Below are 19013 nucleotides of genomic sequence, written 5' to 3'. Positions count from 1 at the left end.
ATGGCACCCCGAACGAGTCATGGTCTTTGGGAGCAGCAGCACTCTGCTCCCGAAGGCCACGACTCACTCGGGGCACCATCGCCATGCTGAGAGATGCTTGCGGTGCAGGAGAGAACAGAACAGGCTGCGCGGCTGGAGCCCGTGTCGTATGCCATCTTCTCGGCAAGGGAGAAGCCGTTGTGCCAGGTAAGGCAGGCAGCAGGGGTGGAGCACTTCGTTCACGACAGGGCAGGTAGGAAGCGGAACACTCGGGCCACTCACAGTGCAGCCGCCGCTCATGGCAGGGCAGGCGGGAGTGGGCAAACGGGTAGGGCACATGGCAGGGTGAGTTACCTTTTCGCTTTCCGGCTTTTCACAGAAGCAAAAGAAAAGACAGAAACCATGTGAGATTCAGCTTCTGTGTATGCATAGAAGCTAAATTTCGTGCCGTGCGCACACACTCCCAGGCCCGTTCTGGTGGCTCTGGGAATGGTGGCCCATTGCTGATATGGTCTCTTTAAGACCTATGAATGGCAAAAGTATGGGGGCTAGAACAGGAGATAGAAATAAATTTGGAAATGGTACAATTTCAAGACATATGGGGAAAGCTTGGAAACACAAGCTCTAAAGTGAAGAATTACGGTAAATGCAATTAGATTTAGATTTAGATTAGATTTAATTGGATTTGTATGCCGCCCCTCTCCAAGGACTCGGGGCAGCTCATAGCATGTACAGAAAATCAAGAAACAATAATAACAATCCAATTACCGGTAATACATTTAAAAAACAATCTTTAAAATTCTAATTAAAAAACTATCAATATGATTCATTCAACAATCAAACTAAAGCATTTATTGGTCAGGAGGGGAAGATCTGAGGAACCCCAGGCCTGGTGGCAAAGATGAGTTTTTAAACTCTTTCGGAAGGCGAGGAGGATGGGGGCAGTATGAATCTCCGGGGGGAGCTGATTCCAGAGGGCCGGGCCCCCCACAGAGAAGGTTCTTCCTGTAGATCCCCCCCAGCTGACATTGTTTGGTCGACGGGACCCTAAGGAGACCAACTCTGTGGGACCTCACCGGCCACTGGGATTCGTGCGGCAGAATTGAATAATCCATTGGTTAGGATGGCTGTAATAACTTTAGAATTATTTCATCCAGTGTTTTCACTTGCATTCCTCCTTGTGATCTTAGAAAAGTGTCTAGTCATACCAGGGGTGGGTTCTAATTTGCCTCGGTGCTGGTTTGCTTCCTCCCACGCCGTGTGGCTGTGCTTCACGGACATGTGCATGCGCATGCGCAGTGGTAAAAAAAAAATTAAAAGCCAAAAACAAGATGGTGACACATACACAGTGCCAAAACTCCAGCTTCTGCACCTGTGCAGATGAAAAAAAAACCTGGAAAGAAATTATTTTTTTTTTAAAAAATCAAAAAAAGATGGCGGCCTCCATGGACCAGCACTGACAGAATCTGTTCTGCGATCACCAGTTGTTTGCTACCTGTTCGGACAAACTGTTCCAACCCCACTTCTGAGTCATATTATGTTTAGCTTTTTAAAAAACTTGTGAGGAGCCATTATACATTTTAGTGAATGAATACATAAGGTATCTGGCTCCGCTGAACAGGGGTCTGGTAGAAGGTGGTCCTGCACCAATGGCTACTTAATGCTTGCTCCGCCATTCCTTTCCATCACTTCCCTTCTTTGGGCAGGCCGCAAACCAGCCTTCAACATCCAGTGCCTGCAGCGTCAAGACAGCTGCGATGACATCCCTATCCCAGGCACCTACCACCAAAAAGCACCACTGGGCCGGATACACATGCAGGTAAAAGAGCATGAATGGAGCCTTCTTTCTAAAAAAGAGATGCTCTACTATCAATGAGCGCTCCAATTTCCTTGGAGCATTTTTTCCTCTATTGTAGCTCCAAATGGTTCACTGATTGAGAAAAGCTCCCCAGATACAGTTCCAGATGGTGGGCAGGGCAGGAAAAGAGCGTCTCAACTTGAGGTGGCCTTGCCATGCCCACAATCATTCTGGATTTCAAGCTGTCAAAAGACTAAACTTGTCTTTTACTTTATAAATCAGGTGGTAAGGAAGCAAGTAGGATGCTTGGCTGCATAGCTAGAGGTATAACAAGCAGGAAGAGGGAGATTGTGATCCCGCTGTATAGAGCGCTGGTGAGACCATATTTGGAATACTGTGCTCAGTTCTGGAGACCTCACCTACAAAAAGATATTGATAAAATTGAACAGTTCCAAAGATGGTGGAAGGTCTTAAGCATAAAACTTATCAGAAAAGACTTCATGAACTCAATCTGTATAGTCTGGAGAACAGAAGGAAAATGGGGGACATGATCAAAACATTTAAATATGTTTAAGAGTTAAATAAGGTTCAGGTGGGAAGTGTTTTTAATAGGAAAGTGAACGCAAGAACAAGGGGGCACAATCTGAGGTTAGTTGGGGGAAAGATCAGCAGCAACGTGAGAAAATATTATTTTACTGAAAGAATAGTAGATGCTTGAAACAAACTTCCAGCAAACATGATTGGTAAATCCACAGTAACTGAATTTAAACTTGCCTGGGATAAACATATATCCACCCTAAGATAAAATACCGGAAATAGTATAAGGGAAGACTAGATGGACCATGAGGTCTTTTTCTGCCGTCAATCATCTATGTTTCTGTGTTATTAAAAAGCACAGCAGCGTTATTTGTCTATCTTTCTCTTTCAGTCCCACCAGGGATACGGCAAGTATAGCTCATGGCACAGTGGCAGCCGCACTTCAACATCTTCCTCACAATCATGGGCCACGCCTCCAAAACGGGGCCGGCTGCTCTATGCTCCACTCATCCTAGTGGAGGAAGAGAGGGTGCCAGGGTACAGCTGGGAAAAGAATAGCAGCAGCCTTCCACCCATGTCGCAGGCCCATTGGTACAGGAATGAAGCCGAGCTGACCTGCCACACCTACGGAAGCCTCCAGGTTCCAAGCCCGCTCCGGCACAGCTCCAGTGGCAGATCTGGCAGCGCAGACAGTCTGGTGGAGGCGGTGAGTATGGGACAGATCAAGGAGTAACACAAATAAAAAGAACTGCATCTCTTTCTATTTAAACGCTTGTAGCATAAATTATATACCCCCAAAAAATTAAACAGGAAGAAATCGATGTATCAAAAGAGTGGAGAGGGAGAAATCAAAAGAAAATGAAAAAGTGAAGAAAAATAACAAAGTCAATGAGTAGTTTTGTTATATTAAGTGTTCTGCCGGGCTCTCTGATAGGAGCCTCCCGAAAATTCAAGGATACAAATTTCAGACACACACACACACGTTTGAAAATTCAAAACAATGTTCTTTATCACAAAAGTCAAAATAAACTAAGCACTCTTTTTGTATTGCAAAGAGCACTCTTCCCAAAACAACCGGGTAGTCTGTACAATTTCCCTTAAGCAGTCATTAAGTACTTAGCCAACAGCTGTGGAGAAACTTCACACCCCTTCTTCCAACAAAGGGAGACACACACACACGCTGCTCTGCTTTGGTTTCAAAGGTGTGAAAAAGCAACAAAGTCCAGCACACAAGATTCCATGAGGAAACTGCAACAGATATTCTTCCACAATGGCCAAACCCACATGCTGCTATTTATAGCAGCAGCCCTAATTACTGGAGCCCCATCCAAACACAGGTGGCCTCCCTTATTTCCTGCAATATGTTCTTACTTGGTCTCTTCTACGCATAATTCTGCACTTGCGTGGGTCCAAATTGTCATCATCTGAAGCTATAGAAGATAAGGAAGATTGATTGCCTTGGCTGTGTGCCAAGCCCTCTTCTGCCGAGTCACTCCCACCTTCTTCTTCGTCCGAGGAACCTAAACTCTGAACTGATTCTGTCAGCAATAACACAGGCCTGTGACATGCTGAAGTTTCCCCTGTATCCACCTCCCTATTCCCTGGGGCAGGAGCTGGGCCAGAGCCAACCACAACATTAAGCTTATTCAAATTGTTACAAATAAATTTTCAATACTAAGATGAACCAGAGTTACATTGTATAGCTTTTTCTGCCACATAAAGCCTTTCAAAGGCTGAAAAGTGACAGATTTCATGAGCCATAATTCGGTACACACGTCTTTCCAGCGTACAGAACTAAATATAGGACAGAATGTTTGACCAAGGCATTTTAGAGAATACCTTGGTCAATTCCCAGCCTTCCATTTTAGATCTCTACTTGTTGGAAGCCTTGGAATAAATTATCTGCAAGTAAATTATCCTTTTTTGGTCAGTTTTCAGGTATAATGCTGGGACCACATTGATCTCTCTTATGGCTGACCAGCAGCAGGGCCAGCATGGAGCAGTGTAAACTTTCCCATCCTATCTGACTTGTCAGTAGACCATAGCACTAAGCTTGCCTTTCTTCTTTTTCTCCTAGGTGCTCATCTCTGAAGGCCTAGGCATGTATGCACAGGACCCAAATTTTGTGGCCTTTACCAAGCGGGAGATTGCCGATGCCTGCCACATGACTCTGGATGAAATGGAAAGTGCTGCCACGGACCTGTTGACTCGCAAGTCTGGTGGCGGTGACAGTGGCAGCCGAGGTGGTGGAAGCCACCTTCTGTATAGCAGTGATGGGGAGCATAGTGGAGCTGAGAGCCTAGGCATTGTTTATAGTGACGAAGAAAGCTTCCGTTCCCGTGAGGAAGAGGACTTGGCTGATGAGATGATCTGCATCACCACGTATTGACCGAGAAATGCCCTCCCAGCAGGGCACAGAGAATCATTGGCTGAAGAACTGTTCAAAACATTGCTATGATGGTTGTGGTTATTTTAAAAAAACCATGGAGTTCAGGGTTAAGAAATCAAACGCTGTCCTCACATTGACTGTAGCAGAAACAATTATTAGAAAGACTGGATAATAAGCTTTCCTGATTTAGGGAGTGTGCTCTTTATGTTCCAGGCGTTGGCTCTTCCAAAAATGGTACAGAAAACATAAATCCTGTACCTTTTCTTCAAAGGAAAGTGTCATGCCCCCACCAGAGTCTGAATCTGAGACAGAAGAGGAATAGCTGACAAAAAGTGGCTCCGTTGGATGTGGAGGAAACTGGGAAGGGCAAAGTCAGGCTGGGCAGAGCAGGGGAGAGGTAGAACAAGGGAGAGGGGGTTCAGATGAAGACCAAGACCCACCCCCTCCTCAACCTATGCCGTGCAATGAAGAACGCAGAAGTGGCTTGGGTGGCCTAGGAGGAAGGAAAGGGTCCTGATTCCCTTCACAAGGCACACCTGGGGATGGAGTTTAAAGGAGAGGCAGTTGGGGCGGGGTTGTTTATCAGGAACAAACACTGAATTCGTCTAGTGTTGAGAGTTGTGGCCTACATTCCTCCTGACTATTTGAAGTATCTTCATGGTTCTGTGTGCTTGCCGGAATTATTGCCATGAATTCTTCACTTCTGGGACTCACTATCTTGCTCTGCTGGAATGATTGATTGCAGTTATTCTGCTTACAGCATTTGGATTGGAGTATCTGCAGCCAGAAGCTGCTGCAAGTTTGTGGGAGAGCTTTTGTCCATGCCAGAAAATAAATGGGACATTGGGGGCAAAGTTGGTGCCAATAAAGGGAGTCATACCAATTCTCTGGCTGCGTTGCCGTTGTGCAATTCCCCGGATCATCACAGAAGGGTTTTGAAGTTGAACTGAAATTCCAACACATTTTTATCATCAAAAACAAAAGATACTGTTTAAAACATATGAGATGGGAAGCTGTTTTGCTGGTTCATATTAAAAAGAGAGAGAAAAATTATTCTCCAACGTCTTTTCCCTGATGTTCACTAATTGCAGTTCTTTTACAGTTGCTTTTCCAACCTGGTACCTTCCAGATACTTTGGATTTCAGCTTTTATACTTTATTCTCTCAGCTTCCCATAATCATAAATGAAGTCCCACAAATGATCTTGGTATCCTAAGCATCATGTAATAAAGAATCCAGAACAATGTCTGGAGTTCCTCCTCATATACTCACTTGAATTAAAAGAATGTGTATGATTTGGGGGAAGTTTCCGGGTGGGAATCCAAAGTATTAAAGGGAAGGCTATCATTATGAAATTGTGTGAATTTGGAAAAAAAACCCATTTACAGATGTCAGTTAATCCGATCTATTGCGCTCATAGAAGATTTCCTTGTGTCTGTTGCCATATATAGCAGACTAAACTTCCAATCCAGGAAGTTCTATAATTTCCCTCAATTAAAAATGGGTAACTTTCATCTAATTTCCTGAAATTGCCCAAATGTTTCCCAATTTACCTATATTCAACAGTCAGCTACTAAAAGTGATGGAATTTTCTGCATTTGTGGGCGGGTGGGAGGGGCGGAAAAGAAGAAGCAAAAGGGGTTGTTGATCTTTGTTGATGAAAATACTTTCAACATATTATATTTCCTCCTTGCATGGCAAAACAAAGTAGAATTACCTTTTTAAATCCCCTGAAAACACACGTTTATATTTTGAAAAAAGTGTACATACTGTACTTAAAATACTATTTTGCTTCCCTATTCAGCTTGAAAGACTCCATGAATATTTTTGGAGATTGCATAGTTTCAGGTCTTGAAACTGAAAGACAGGCCATAATATTCTGTATTTTACCTGAATCTGGTTTCCTTTTCTCCCTCTTATTTTACTTCTAAGGATGAGGGGGAAATACAGAATGTTTTTAATGATCAAACAGGATGGAAACTGGGGAGAATGAAGGGAAAAGAACAGACATGCCAGTAAAGCTGATGAATGGGTAGCTTTGCTTCCTTTTTTCCCCTGCTGTAGCTGGATGGAATTTCTTCTTTTGTCTATAGTGGCGAAACTTGTTCCTCCACAGTTTATAATTCAAGCATTATAATTCCCAGCATCAATCACTATATATTGCCCAAGCTGGCTGGGGCTGTTTATTGGAATTAGTTTGACACCACAGAAAGGGGCATGTAGGCTCAAATTTCTTCCCTGTCAAATCATGTCAAAGGAAACATGGAGGAGAGTAGTTATTTAGGCCTATATATGTATATAAAATTACTTTTTTCCAGCATCGGAAAGGCTAGTTTTTCAATTGCAATATTTTTCTAATTAATCTTTATTTTCAAGGACATTATTATCTACTGACAATTTAGAATTGGCGACACATTTTCAAATTTCGCCATAAAAACATATGATTGGTCATGAGATTTTCTGACTACAGTGATCATAAATTTGAAGTCAATTGCAGAAACCAGTGAATAAATAACATAAATGCAGGCTGCCACGTCTGTTAACAGACAAGGCAAAAGCCAAGGAGTAAACAACGTATGTGGTCAAAATGCATCAAATTTTGAATGACTACTATTGTGAAAACAAATGTGTTTTTTTTTTTAAAAACAAAACAAGTCACTTAGAAAGCTAAACGATATTTGATTTTAAGGCTCTGCTTGATGGATGGAGGACAAAAAGGAGAATATGCCCTCCTTTTGGCAGACTTCTGGTAACCTTAGGCTGGCTTTTGGCAATGTTTAATTGATGAGCCAATGTCTCTATTACCAACAGATCCCAGAGGACCTTTGAGTTAGATAGCTTTTATATTGCCATCAAAAGGCATATGGATAACATGGGTCCTGTATGAAGGCCCTCACCCAGGTTTTAAAAACCCTCAATTCAAATAACTGAGGGGCCCCTTCCGAGGCAGCGAGATAGGCAGAGCGTCAGAAGAAAAAGGTAGAGACAGCGAGACTCCATTTTGAATTAAATCTGGCCTATATTCGCTTTGGACTTACCCACACCGAGACCTTTCTAATGGATAACCTATGAGGGAAGGAGAGTACTGACAGATTAAAAGTTCTTTATTCTGGCATAGGTTTGCTACCCAAGGACAAAATCATGTGGGTAACATTTTAAATAAGCTTTCTATAGTATATAGAACCACTAGAGTTTGAGCTAAAATTTATAGATATATCAAATTACCGATAAATATTCATTCTTCGATGAGGGAATAGAAGGGGAACGTACCAAATTTGCAGATGACACCTAAGATGACAGAAATAGCCAACACCCCATAACATGGGCTCAAGATCCAAAAGGATCTCAATGGTCTTGAATACTATCTAAAAAAATGAAATTCAGTGGGGAGAAAAATAAGGTTTTACACTTAAGCAAGAAAAACCAAATGTACAGGTATAGAGCAGGTGGAACCCTGCTCAAAAGCAGTAACTGCCAAAAGTCTAGGAGTAAACAATCACTTAAATATGAGCCAGTAGTTTGCTGTAGCCCCCCATCTCCCCCACAAGCCAGTCCTTGGCTGCATTAACAGAGGGATAGAGACTATGTGAAGTGTTATTATTACTTACAATATTTTTATAAGAACACACTTAGAATATTGCACAACAATATAAAAAAAATGTTGAGACTCTAGAAAAAAAGTTCAGAGAAGAGCAACAAAGACGATTAAGGGGCTGGAGCAAAGGTGGGTTCCTACCAGTTTGGACTGGTTCTATAGAATAGGTAATAACTTGGCGGCCTGAGTCGCTGGAACTGTGGCAGCGACCCAGGCCTGCCATGCCCTTGAGCCAGTTCTCTCGGCAGTGACATAGGTGCCGCCATTTTGTTTTTTGCTTATGCATATGCGCAGAAGTATTTTTTTAGTACTGCACATGTGCACGCAAATCACATGTGCCCATAAACAAACCAGCAGTACTGTAATTCAATCCAGAACCCACCCCTGGGCTGAAGGCTAAAACATGAACAGTTGCAGGAACTGGATATATCTAGTGGAAATAAGGACTCTAAGGGTGACATGATAGCAGTGTTCCAACATTTGAGGGGCTGCCACAAAGAAGAGGGAGTCAACTTATTCTCCAAAGCACAGAAGATAAAACAAGAAACAATAGATGGAAACTAATCAAGGAGAGAAGCAACCTAGAACTAATTTCCTAACAGAGAACAATCAACCAGTGGAACAGCTTGCCTCCAGAAGTTGTGGGTGCTCCATCAATGTACATTTTAAAGAAGAAATTGTACAGCCATTTGTCTGAAATGATGTAGATTCCCTACTTGGGTGGGGGAGTCTGGAGGACCTTCAGTGTCCCTTTCAACTCTAATTATTCTGTTTTGTTATTGTTATTCTTTCTAGATCACAGGTATCCATCCCATGATGGTAGAAAGAATAACAGAATAGAATCGTAACAGCTGAAAGGAACGCTGAAGGTCTTCCAAGCCAGACGCCCACCCAAGCCCAAAGAAAGTTTGGAATGGTATAGGAGCAGGGAGTTGAACTAGAAGTCCTCCAAGGTCCCTTCCAACTCTATTATTCTATGTTCTCCCCTTTCTAGAGAAAAAAAATGGAAGTTACTGTTCAATTAACAGAAGTTATATTTTAAAATCACAGTTAATCAAAATTTCACTCATGTAGTCCAGTTTTTCAACCAGTGTGCCGTGGCACACTAGTGTGTCGTGAGACATGGTCAGGTGTGCCGTGGGGAAATTAAACATGGGTCCCCAAACTACCATTCCTGCCAGGATATCCCTTTTGTGTTCATCGAAACAGGCCCAGGTTTCACATTAAGTGAGTATAAATACATTTAGAAACTATATTATTAACGATATGTATAATATGTACTGTGTTAGAGTGTCATTTTGTGACATTTTGGTTGGTGGTGTGCCCCAGGATTTTGTAAATGTAAAAAATGTGCTGCGGCTCATAAAAGGTTGAAAATCACTGATGTAGTCAATAATATACCCCTATCACTGCATTTTCTTTTTTTATAATCCTGATTTTGAAAAGTGGCACAAAATTAAAATGGTGCTTCTGTAAACTTTTTAAAATTATATTTACAAGGTACACAAAACCATCTGGAACAGAAAGGAATAACAAGACAATCCTTTGTTTTAAGAATATCAGAAGAACACAGCATTCTGTTTGAAGGCAGCATCCTTTGAAGGACTTCTGGTCCATATCTGATTTCAAATCTAAAATCCTCCAAAAAAGTGGCTTAAAATGTACAATTTGCCATCTGGGGAAGAATCTGCAATTGCCATCTTCTGTTATGGTGAAATATATTGTATTCATATTAATTATTTCTGAAGTTGTACCTGTACATGTTAATGCTGCTCTATCAGCTTCCTCCATTTTCAGTAGCATTCCTATATTTGGGAGCTAGACACCTAGCATTATTTTTACTATGTAGAGCAGTGTTTCTCAACATTAACAAATATAAGTTGTATGGACCAACTCCCAGAATTCCCTAGCCAGCCTCCAGAATGTATGGATTCTGGGAACCGAAGTCTGCGCATCTTAAAATTGATGCATGTATGACACATGTAGTATGGCAATCCAGACATACAAAATGGGTGTTTATTACGGATTACAATAGCAAAAGTTTGACTCAACCTTCCAAATGAAGACCCAGTTTGTTGGGGGCAATACTGTATATGCTGACTCTGTAAAAGCGCTTAGAGAAAGCTGTAAAAGCAGTATAAAGCGGTATATGAGTCTAAGTGCTATTGCTATTGTTAAAACACGGGCAAAAATCAGGGCAAAAAAGCAATTGTAACTTTAACATCAATTTAACCTCCATTTCCCCCTCTGAAAGTGTTCTCCATCTGCCCACAAAGAACATGGCTCCCATCCCAGCTTCGCCTGCCAGTAGCTTCGACGTCATCCCTCCCGGCTCTTCCAATCTCTCCCTGCCGCTATTGCTCTCCCCCCCTCCTCACGCTCTTCGCCCCTCCCTCTAAGGCTGCTCCAGATAAAGTCCCCCCCCCCGCGCCCCAACCTCCCCTGCGCTCTGCTGCGTCGCCCTCGCTTTCCCCAAGCAAAGATGGAAGTCGTCAATCAGGTAAGCGCTGAGGATTTCAACACCGGGAACAGCTCCCCGCAGCCCGCTTAGCCTGCCCCCCCGCCCACGCGGGGATATTGATCATCTAAACGGGCTCCCGTCCTTCCAATGGCCGCTTCCCCGCTTTTCATCCCATCCTGCCCGGATCGAGATTGGATTCTCAACCCCAATGAGAAGATGCCCCGGGTGCAGCCCCATCTGCGAGGCGCATCGAGACGAGAGCCTCCGTGTTAGAGGAATGGATGGATGGGAGGGAGGATTGGGGATGGGAGCCCGTTTAGTTAGGCGAGCGCAGCCTCCCGAAAGTGGGGGTGCAGGCTAAGGGAGCCGCGCGGAGTCCACATCGCCCACTGCAGCAATTTTCCAGGCGCTGCACCGAGCCCATCCTGGGTTGGAAGGGAGGGGAGAGTGCGAGGAGGCTGTGGAATTGCTGCAGTCAGGAAATGGGCAGTGGGGACTCTGGACAAGGCAGGTGATAAAGCAGATTCAATATGATGTAGGTAAATAGAAGGTGGATGGGTGGATGGACAGACAGATGGACAGATGGATGGTTGACAGACCAGAGATTTCTGTTGGGAGGGATGGAGGTCATTCATAATCCCCCCTCTCCACAGTCCTTTTCCACTTTATAATTTGATGCAGCCGCTCTAGATTGGAGCTGGCAACACCAGGTAATGTACAGACAGGCACAGCAGCATTCTGCCTCCTGTCACTGCAGCAGTCTGGGGGGGGGGGCGAGGGGGGTGAGAAGGAAGAGCTGCCAGCCAAAATGGCTGGGGGTGATGCAATAAAGCTGCGCAGTATAAAGCAGGCTCTGGGGCTGTATTTAGGGATCCAAAGGGCAGGGGAGAAGTGGGGGAATCTTGCAGGAGGGGGAGGGATGGGAAAGAGAAAGCGCCATGAGAGTAAACAGACGGTGGGGGGGGGGATGGGGTAGTGTAGTGATGGCAATCGATATCACTGCACTGTTGGTTGGGAATCCGGTGCAGGCAGAAAGTGTCTGCAAGTGCTGAAGAGGTGGCTGGGCTTAGTCACAGTACCGTAACTGGGAACTGGGAGAAAGAGGATGGGCAGAGTTGGAGCTAGGTAGAAATTGGGCAAAGGGATTGCAGGGAAGAGGGGGTGGAGGGAAGCAACAAAGATTAACCGGATAATATGGAACTCCTATGCACAATTCTCTTTTCCTTGGACTTCTATCAAACGAATAAATAAACCAGGGTGCTTCCTATCAAAAGAAAGGTGGCCTGGCAGGCAGTGTGAACATAAGGCAGAGGGTAAAAGGGGGCAGCTCTTCTCTTTGCCGGGTGCAGCAGAGGAGGGATGGATGGATTTATTTATTTATTTATTCATTAAATTTTTATGCTGCCCTTCTCCTTAGACTCAGGGCGGCTTACAACATGTTAGCAATAGCACTTTTTTAACAGAGCCAGTGTATTGCCCCCACAATCCGGGTCCTCATTTTACCCACCTTGGAAGGATGTAAGGCTGAGTCAACCTGGATGGATGGATGGATGGATGGATGGATGGATGGATGGATGGATGGATGGATGGAAGGGGGGTTGTCAGTATGGCTGCGGAATAACCCCAAACCAGAGAAAGGAGGAGGGAGAAGAAGAGCGAGGAAGGAGGAGGGGAAGCTCGAGGTGGAGATTTTATTTGATCATGTTTTGAGCAGAGAAGGGTCTCAGTAGGTAAAATGGGTTGGTTGGAGAGATACCAGATGAGGGGGAAACGGAGAACAGGCAAAATAAGATTTGTCGCTTAGGGGCAGTTTCTAATTCCTGTTCCCTAGAGCAGCTGCAGCAAGATGCACCAGGCGGCGGGGGGGGGGGGAGGGACACGACAATTTGCCAAAGGAAGTGATTCCCCCCTCCCACCACTTGGAAATGGAAGGTGGCTTCTAATTTACTGCCCTGTTGGAGGAGGTTCAGTGAAGCAACCTTGTTGCACAGGCTGAGAGATTCATAATTCATTGCAGTGGAAGTATTTTTTCAGGGAGCCCCAAGGACTGACATGAACTTTGTATTTTTTTCCTCCTTTTTGGATGAAGTGTTACTGAAATATCTTGAGGGCAGAGTCCTTTAAACAGATCAGAAAGATGGAAGGTAGAAATTTAGATTATTATTTTTTTCCTGCGTGGGATTTTGAGCTGTCCTTTGCATTAAGAGAACAGCCGGATGTCCATGTTAAAAGTGTCGTTCACCAGCCAGTGGAAAAAAAACACCGCTACAGTTTGCTATCCCAATGGCTGAGCCCTGTTCAGTCTCACTCCAAAGGCTCATGAATGTCCTCATGCAGGACAAGATAAGGAAAGTGATTGATAGGTTCTCCCACTTAGATTCCTCCCGCTCACTGGGAACCACCTGCCAGCAGGAAACCCAGCCACTAATTGTTCTCAGCAGAACTGAAGTTAGTGTAAATGGGGTCCTTTGAGTGGCGGGCTTAGTCAGCTTTCTGTCTTAGGATAGGACCAGGTACTCTCCTGCAGAGGCGGGCTGCTAAGGTGGAACGGTGACGTGTGCTCGCCTGTGGCGCCTCTGCGTGTCCGTGCACGATTTCGCTACCTGCCCAGGTGCAGTAGCATAATCGCGCTGGACTCCGCGAGCACTCAGAGCCACAGGGGCGAGTACACGTCACCGTTCCAACATTAGCAGCCCACCTCTGCTCTCCTGTCTGTACCCATCAGCCAGGCTATTTCTGAACACATATCCAGTGCTCTTTCAAAAGAGCATTAGACCCGTACATATAAAGAGCCTTCCTTCCTAAGACTGATAACAACCTCAGAAAGTGCTGGCCAAGAATTAGGCAAGCAGATGCCTCTGCAGCAGCGACATCTCGGGTGTCTCCTACAGCCCAAACGGATATGACCACACTGAGCAGCATTCAGCGATGGGGGTTGGCGGTGGTGCTTGCATTGGCTAAGAACTGGGCACATCTCAATCCCTGACCTCCATCACCAGCTTCCTGTTCGTAAAGGTGCTGGGTTGTGTCCTTGGACAAAATTATGGTGGGACAAGAGGGAAAACACAATGTTAAATTTCAGAAGTGCTGATGTTGACTTTAAGCTGCCTCTGCTGAGAGCTGGAGACGAGACAAAGACAGTGGTGTGGGAAAGGCTAGGAGGACACGTTGGTTTCCTTGTTAGGGAGATATGAAGAAGGGCCCTTACTAAAGCTCTTGAAGAAGGAAGAGTAGACTTCAGGGATATTCCAGGGAAGATTGTCACATTGCATTTCTTCCTGTAAGACGGTTACTCAAAAGAATGTCCCGTTGGTTTTTTTTTAAATAAAAAAATTATTAAATTTTTCCATTTTTTTTAAAGGTACATGATCATATTTATAGATGAATCTACATCATATATACATTCTTATCAATATTGTCTTTTAATTGCTTTTAAATTTCTTAATATTTTATTTCAATGCTTCTTTTAAGTTTCTTTTTTTCCCCATTGGTACCATTTTGTCCAGGTTTGATAATAATCTGATTCTTTTCAATTATTAAGCTCCATTGTCAATCTGTCCATCTCTGCACAGTCGTATATTGGGTTTTAAGGAAGCTTAGGACAGCAGACTCACTCATAACCCCCCCCCCCGGATCTTACAAGAAGAAAGGGGGAAAACATGAGAGGCTTCTGGTGATCCAATCCCAGTGGGTGTTTGATCAACAAATTGTTGATCAAACAATTTTTGATTATTTGGCCTTTTGTATTTGATTCTGTTGGCTTTTAACTCTTCCTTTCTTCTTCAGTTGAATGTAATGTTTGTATATTTTATATTTTTTTGGACACAGAGCTGTCCATTTCTTCTAGAACAGATCAAATTATAAATGCAAATCAACCAACTTTCTCAGAGAGGGGACTGTGGTGGCTGCTACCAACGCTTTTGAACATCCTGGCTTTTTCACTGCCGATAAATGAATTATCTCGAGGCATGTTCTCATGCAGGGCAGGAGATGCTGGGAAACAGAATTAGTCCAAGCTGCTTGTGAACAAGATAAGAGGTTTTGCTCTATTGCCTGTAGGACAGTTCAGCTATTGGATGATGTGTGGAGGCAGTGGTGTCATATTGCCTGTGTGAGGCTACACAAGTCAGAGATGTGTGTGTCATAAGAAATCAGGGCTTTCGGTGGCACATCAGTGTAAGATGGACAAATGTTGGGCAAAAAGGTTGTGGGATCATCTAGAATGGTGGAATACCGTGGAGTGGTTTGCAGCATAGGCAGATGGACCTACTCATAGATGTGCATGAGGAAAGGATTTGTGTCACTGATGTGCCTTGGGCAATCCTGTGTCTATCTCAGAGTGCACCAGAGGGTATAATGACTATCATGCCAGTCTGTGGTCATAAGACATATTTTTGGCATACATCATGAAACCAAGGACACCATGGGGATAATAACATCTAGAGTGTTGACTTTATTGAACTAATCTATATGTTTAGCTACATGAAGCAGTTTTGATTCTTGAAAATGCTACAGAATATTTACCATAGATATAGATGGGAGATTTCAGCATTCAGAAAACCGCAGCATTCATGTGTGCCACACACGGGAGATTTATGAGCCTTTTAAGGTCTCTGATGCATTTTCCCTTTGTTGAGTTTTACTGCCTGTAATATAGGAAAAGATCTGTCTAAGAGAAAAGTCATGTTAGATGACCAATTATGCATCGTTTTTGACCAGAACAGTGGTGGAAGTCTCAAAACAGCCTTCCTGACCTGATGCAATCCCAAGCCTATTTGATACTGAGAATAAGTTAGCCCTCACTTCTCTGGGAAGGTGCTTTAATTAATTAAGATACCCTAGCAAATTCTAGTTATCTTTGCTGTCAACAGTCTTGAACTATTTTCCCTTCTCTTTACTGCTATGATTTTATCAGCATTCATTATGTTTTATCATTGCTTTAAAAAAAAAACATATTTGAGCCAACACCTTTTTAAAGAGCAGAAGAGCAGCCTAGAAAATTAAAGGAAAACGTCATTTATCTTACCCTCTTTAAATCTCATTCTGTAGGATTGCAGTATGTTTCCTGAGTAGTGGTTACAAGGGAAGCTAAAGTAAATCCAGTTTGACTTTCCTTCCGCTTGGCATCCTCTAGATGTGTTGGGACAGGAATTGCCAGAACTCCCAAGATTCTTGAAATTCCCTTCCCACACATCCAGATGATGTCAAGTTGGGGAAGCCTGACTTAGCTGGACATTTTTAAAAGACACTCTGGGCCATTCCCTTGTGTGATTCCAAGGTTGTTCTCTTTTGTTATAGTGCTTAGGAAAAAAACCCCCAAATGAATTATTCTGAGAAGTGTGGCAGAAAGCTTCCAACTACAGTTTCTGTTCTCTAGCACAGTGTTTCCCAACCTTGGCAACTTGAAGATATTTGGACTTCAACTCCCAGAATTCCCCAGGCAGCGAATGCTGGCTGGGGAATTCTGGGAGTTGAAGTCCAGATATCTTCAAGTTGCCAAGGTTGGGAAACACTGCTCTAGCATGTTTGCTTTGCTTGAACATGTTTGGTGGATCCCAACTGATCTAAGCAACGGAGAGTGGGGGATGGACATTTTTTATTTTCTGAATGAGACAAAAGGAGACAGGACAAGGGGTGGAGTTTCATTGCCATACCTATTCTTGGCACTCATTAGATTCCAGATCCACCTTCTGCTTATCCAGCTGAAAGATGTCAAAGGTCTGTGACTTTGAACCAGTACAGGTTTCTGCTTAATGCAGCACCCTAGATGCATATATTCCACAGGTTTGTAAACTAAGCTTCCTTTTCTCTTTTCACAGCTTGTAGCGGTTGGACAGTTCCGGGTCTTCAAAGAGCCTCTGGGTTTTGTAAAGTTGCTAGAATGGGTGAGTCCACCATACTAGCACCCCACAAGTCGAGGAGTCTGTGTAACTCCTGTCTTCATCCTGCTTAGAATTAAGACAGATGCTCCAGAGATGACAATGTTTCCTTGTTCCTTCTCCCAAAATTGCATCCATCTCTTAAAGGTGGAGAAGGTTTGCTTTCTTTGGCATCTGATCAGTTATAGTCTGCTCCTGAGCTCTGGTTGGGCTCCAGTTGCATGTGAATCCAGGACTAGGGCTGAGAGAGAAGCTTCCGGGTGCTACTCCCAGCACGGTTTTACTGCTTTACATTGTATGGTCTCATGTGTGGATGAAGTGTCTCACTCTCCAATGTGCTATCTCCAGAATTACAGTGGTTCCTCTATTTATGAACTTAATTCGTTCCATGATCAGGTTCTTAAGTAGAAAAGTTTGTAAGAAGAAGCCATTTTTTCCCATAGGAATCAATGCAAAAGCAAATAATGCATGTGATTGGGGAAACCACAGGGAGGGTGGAGGCCCTGTTTCCTCCCAGGAGATTCCTAGAGAGGCCCCACAGAGGCTTCTCTCCACCTTTTCCAGCCCTGTTTCCTCCCAGGAGATTCCTAGAGAGGTCCCACGGAGGCTTCTCCCCGCCTTTTCCGGCCCTGTTTCCTCCCAGGAGATTCCTAGAGAGGCCCCACGGAGGCTTCTCCCCACCTTTTCTGGCCCTGTTTCCTCCCAGGAGATTCCTAGAGAGGCCCCACAGAGGCTTCTCTCCACCTTTTCCAGCCCTGTTTCCTCCCAGGAGATTCCTAGAGAGGTCCCACGGAGGCTTCTCCCCGCCTTTTCTGGCCCTGTTTCCTCCCAGGAGATTCCTAGAGAGGCCCCACGGAGGCTTCTCCCTGCCTTTTCCGGTTACAGTTTCGGAGGCTCTGGTTTGTAAGTGGAAAATGGTTCTTGAGAAGAGGCAAAAAAATCTTGAACACCTGGTTCTTATCTAGAAAAGTTTGTAAATAGAGGTGATCTTAGGTACCACTGTATTGGGGTTGCCAACCATTCCTAGCCTAGACCTTACAATAATGGGTTGGAACACAGCCTGTTTGCTGAAGCATTGAGCCAGGCCAAACAGACCATTCTTCCAGTCGTTTGGAAATCACAACCACTGTGACCATAGCAACCTAGCAGGATGGAAGGCAGGGATACAGGGAGAAAGTGCTATCATGATACTGTGGTGCTGGGATTTGCCAGTGATGATGCCAGCATCAGAAGAGATGATGCAAAACCTCAAATAGAATATTGGCTAGGAAGGATGCTCTGCCAGGAACAGAATGGAAGTCCAAGCTACGTCCAACCTGACAGGCAGAATACTCTCTCTTTCTCCCTCCCTCCCTCTCCCCACTCTCTCATCACCTGTCTATCTAATTTAAATGTATGCCAACAACTAGATAATTGGGAAAGATAGTGAGATAAAAATGGATGGGCCAATATTTATGGAGAATTTCTCACACAACGTTCATAGAACCAGATATCATACAGCAGCTAAGAACTTAGTATCCTTGACTTCTTGCTGAATTAAGTGTTTTTGTAAATGACGATACAGTATTAAAATGTGCTTTCTGCGCAGGTGCCGTCATGTCACCTGTTATGGAAACTGGGGGAAATGCTTGAAACTATGGCTGTTGACTACAAGGTTGAATCTGCAATTGTTTTTTAATCCTGTCCAACTATCTGACCATTGCTTCCCACATAAACTTACATACACAATTAAGCCAGACTGAATAATTAATTAATAATAATAATTTATTAGATTTGTATGCCGCCCCTCTCCGAAGACTCGGGGCGGCATACAAATCTAATAAATAAATCTAATAAACTGGCTACTACACTTGGAAAAGAGACCATTAAGAATTTTTGTTAAAAGGCGACAATGCAAACCATTTCCATTTTGCTGCCAAGAAAACTGTACTGTGTGGATATGGCTATGCAAGACATCAGGAGTTGAACACAACTTGAGGAAGTTTTCCCAATTGTTCCCCAGTCCTAGTCTGACACTTGATTATATCACTTTAAACCTCATTACAGATCCACAGTAGCGGGAATGAATGCATATTAAGCAATGATCATAAAAGCCAGGATTGTATAGCAATTAAACAGCTGGGATTGGAGACACTCTATTCTGAACAGACAAAGAATCTCTCAACTCACACAGTTGTTGTTAGGAGGAGAAATGGGAGAAGGTCATGTTGTGTACACCACCTTGCGAAAAAGTGGGATATAATTATAACAAATTAATAAATGTTAAGATGTCATAAATCTGAGAGTCAACTGGAGTTGGAAAAAAATAGTGCTCTACTTTAGAAGTTGAAGTAATGATCCTAGACCATTAAAGCAGATTATACAGAATAATATCCA

General features: G+C 43.7%; 2 protein-coding genes across 2 annotated transcripts in view; both read left to right on the top strand.

Moving 5' to 3' along the window:
* Positions 1-5943, top strand: part of CACNA1F (calcium voltage-gated channel subunit alpha1 F) — an 82574-nt gene extending 76631 nt beyond the window's left edge. Inside the window, exons 48-50 of the mRNA XM_070736814.1 lie at positions 1686-1798; positions 2706-3020; positions 4392-5943. Of these exons, the coding sequence (XP_070592915.1) occupies positions 1686-1798; positions 2706-3020; positions 4392-4703 (740 nt within the window). The 3' untranslated portion in view covers positions 4704-5943. The remainder of the gene's footprint in view (positions 1-1685; positions 1799-2705; positions 3021-4391) is intronic.
* Positions 5944-10724: 4781 nt separating this feature from the next.
* The window catches only part of SYP (synaptophysin), a 34122-nt gene continuing 25833 nt past the window's right edge, over positions 10725-19013 (top strand). Inside the window, exons 1-2 of the mRNA XM_070736127.1 lie at positions 10725-10797; positions 16578-16643. Coding sequence (XP_070592228.1) covers positions 10780-10797; positions 16578-16643 — 84 coding nt within the window. The 5' untranslated portion in view covers positions 10725-10779. The remainder of the gene's footprint in view (positions 10798-16577; positions 16644-19013) is intronic.

This window comes from Erythrolamprus reginae, chromosome 2 (assembly GCF_031021105.1).
Source record: "Erythrolamprus reginae isolate rEryReg1 chromosome 2, rEryReg1.hap1, whole genome shotgun sequence".
Classification (NCBI taxonomy): Eukaryota; Metazoa; Chordata; class Lepidosauria; order Squamata; family Dipsadidae; genus Erythrolamprus; species Erythrolamprus reginae.
The sequence above is the reverse complement of the archived record's forward strand: the minus strand, read 5'-3'. Positions and strand labels throughout refer to the sequence as shown.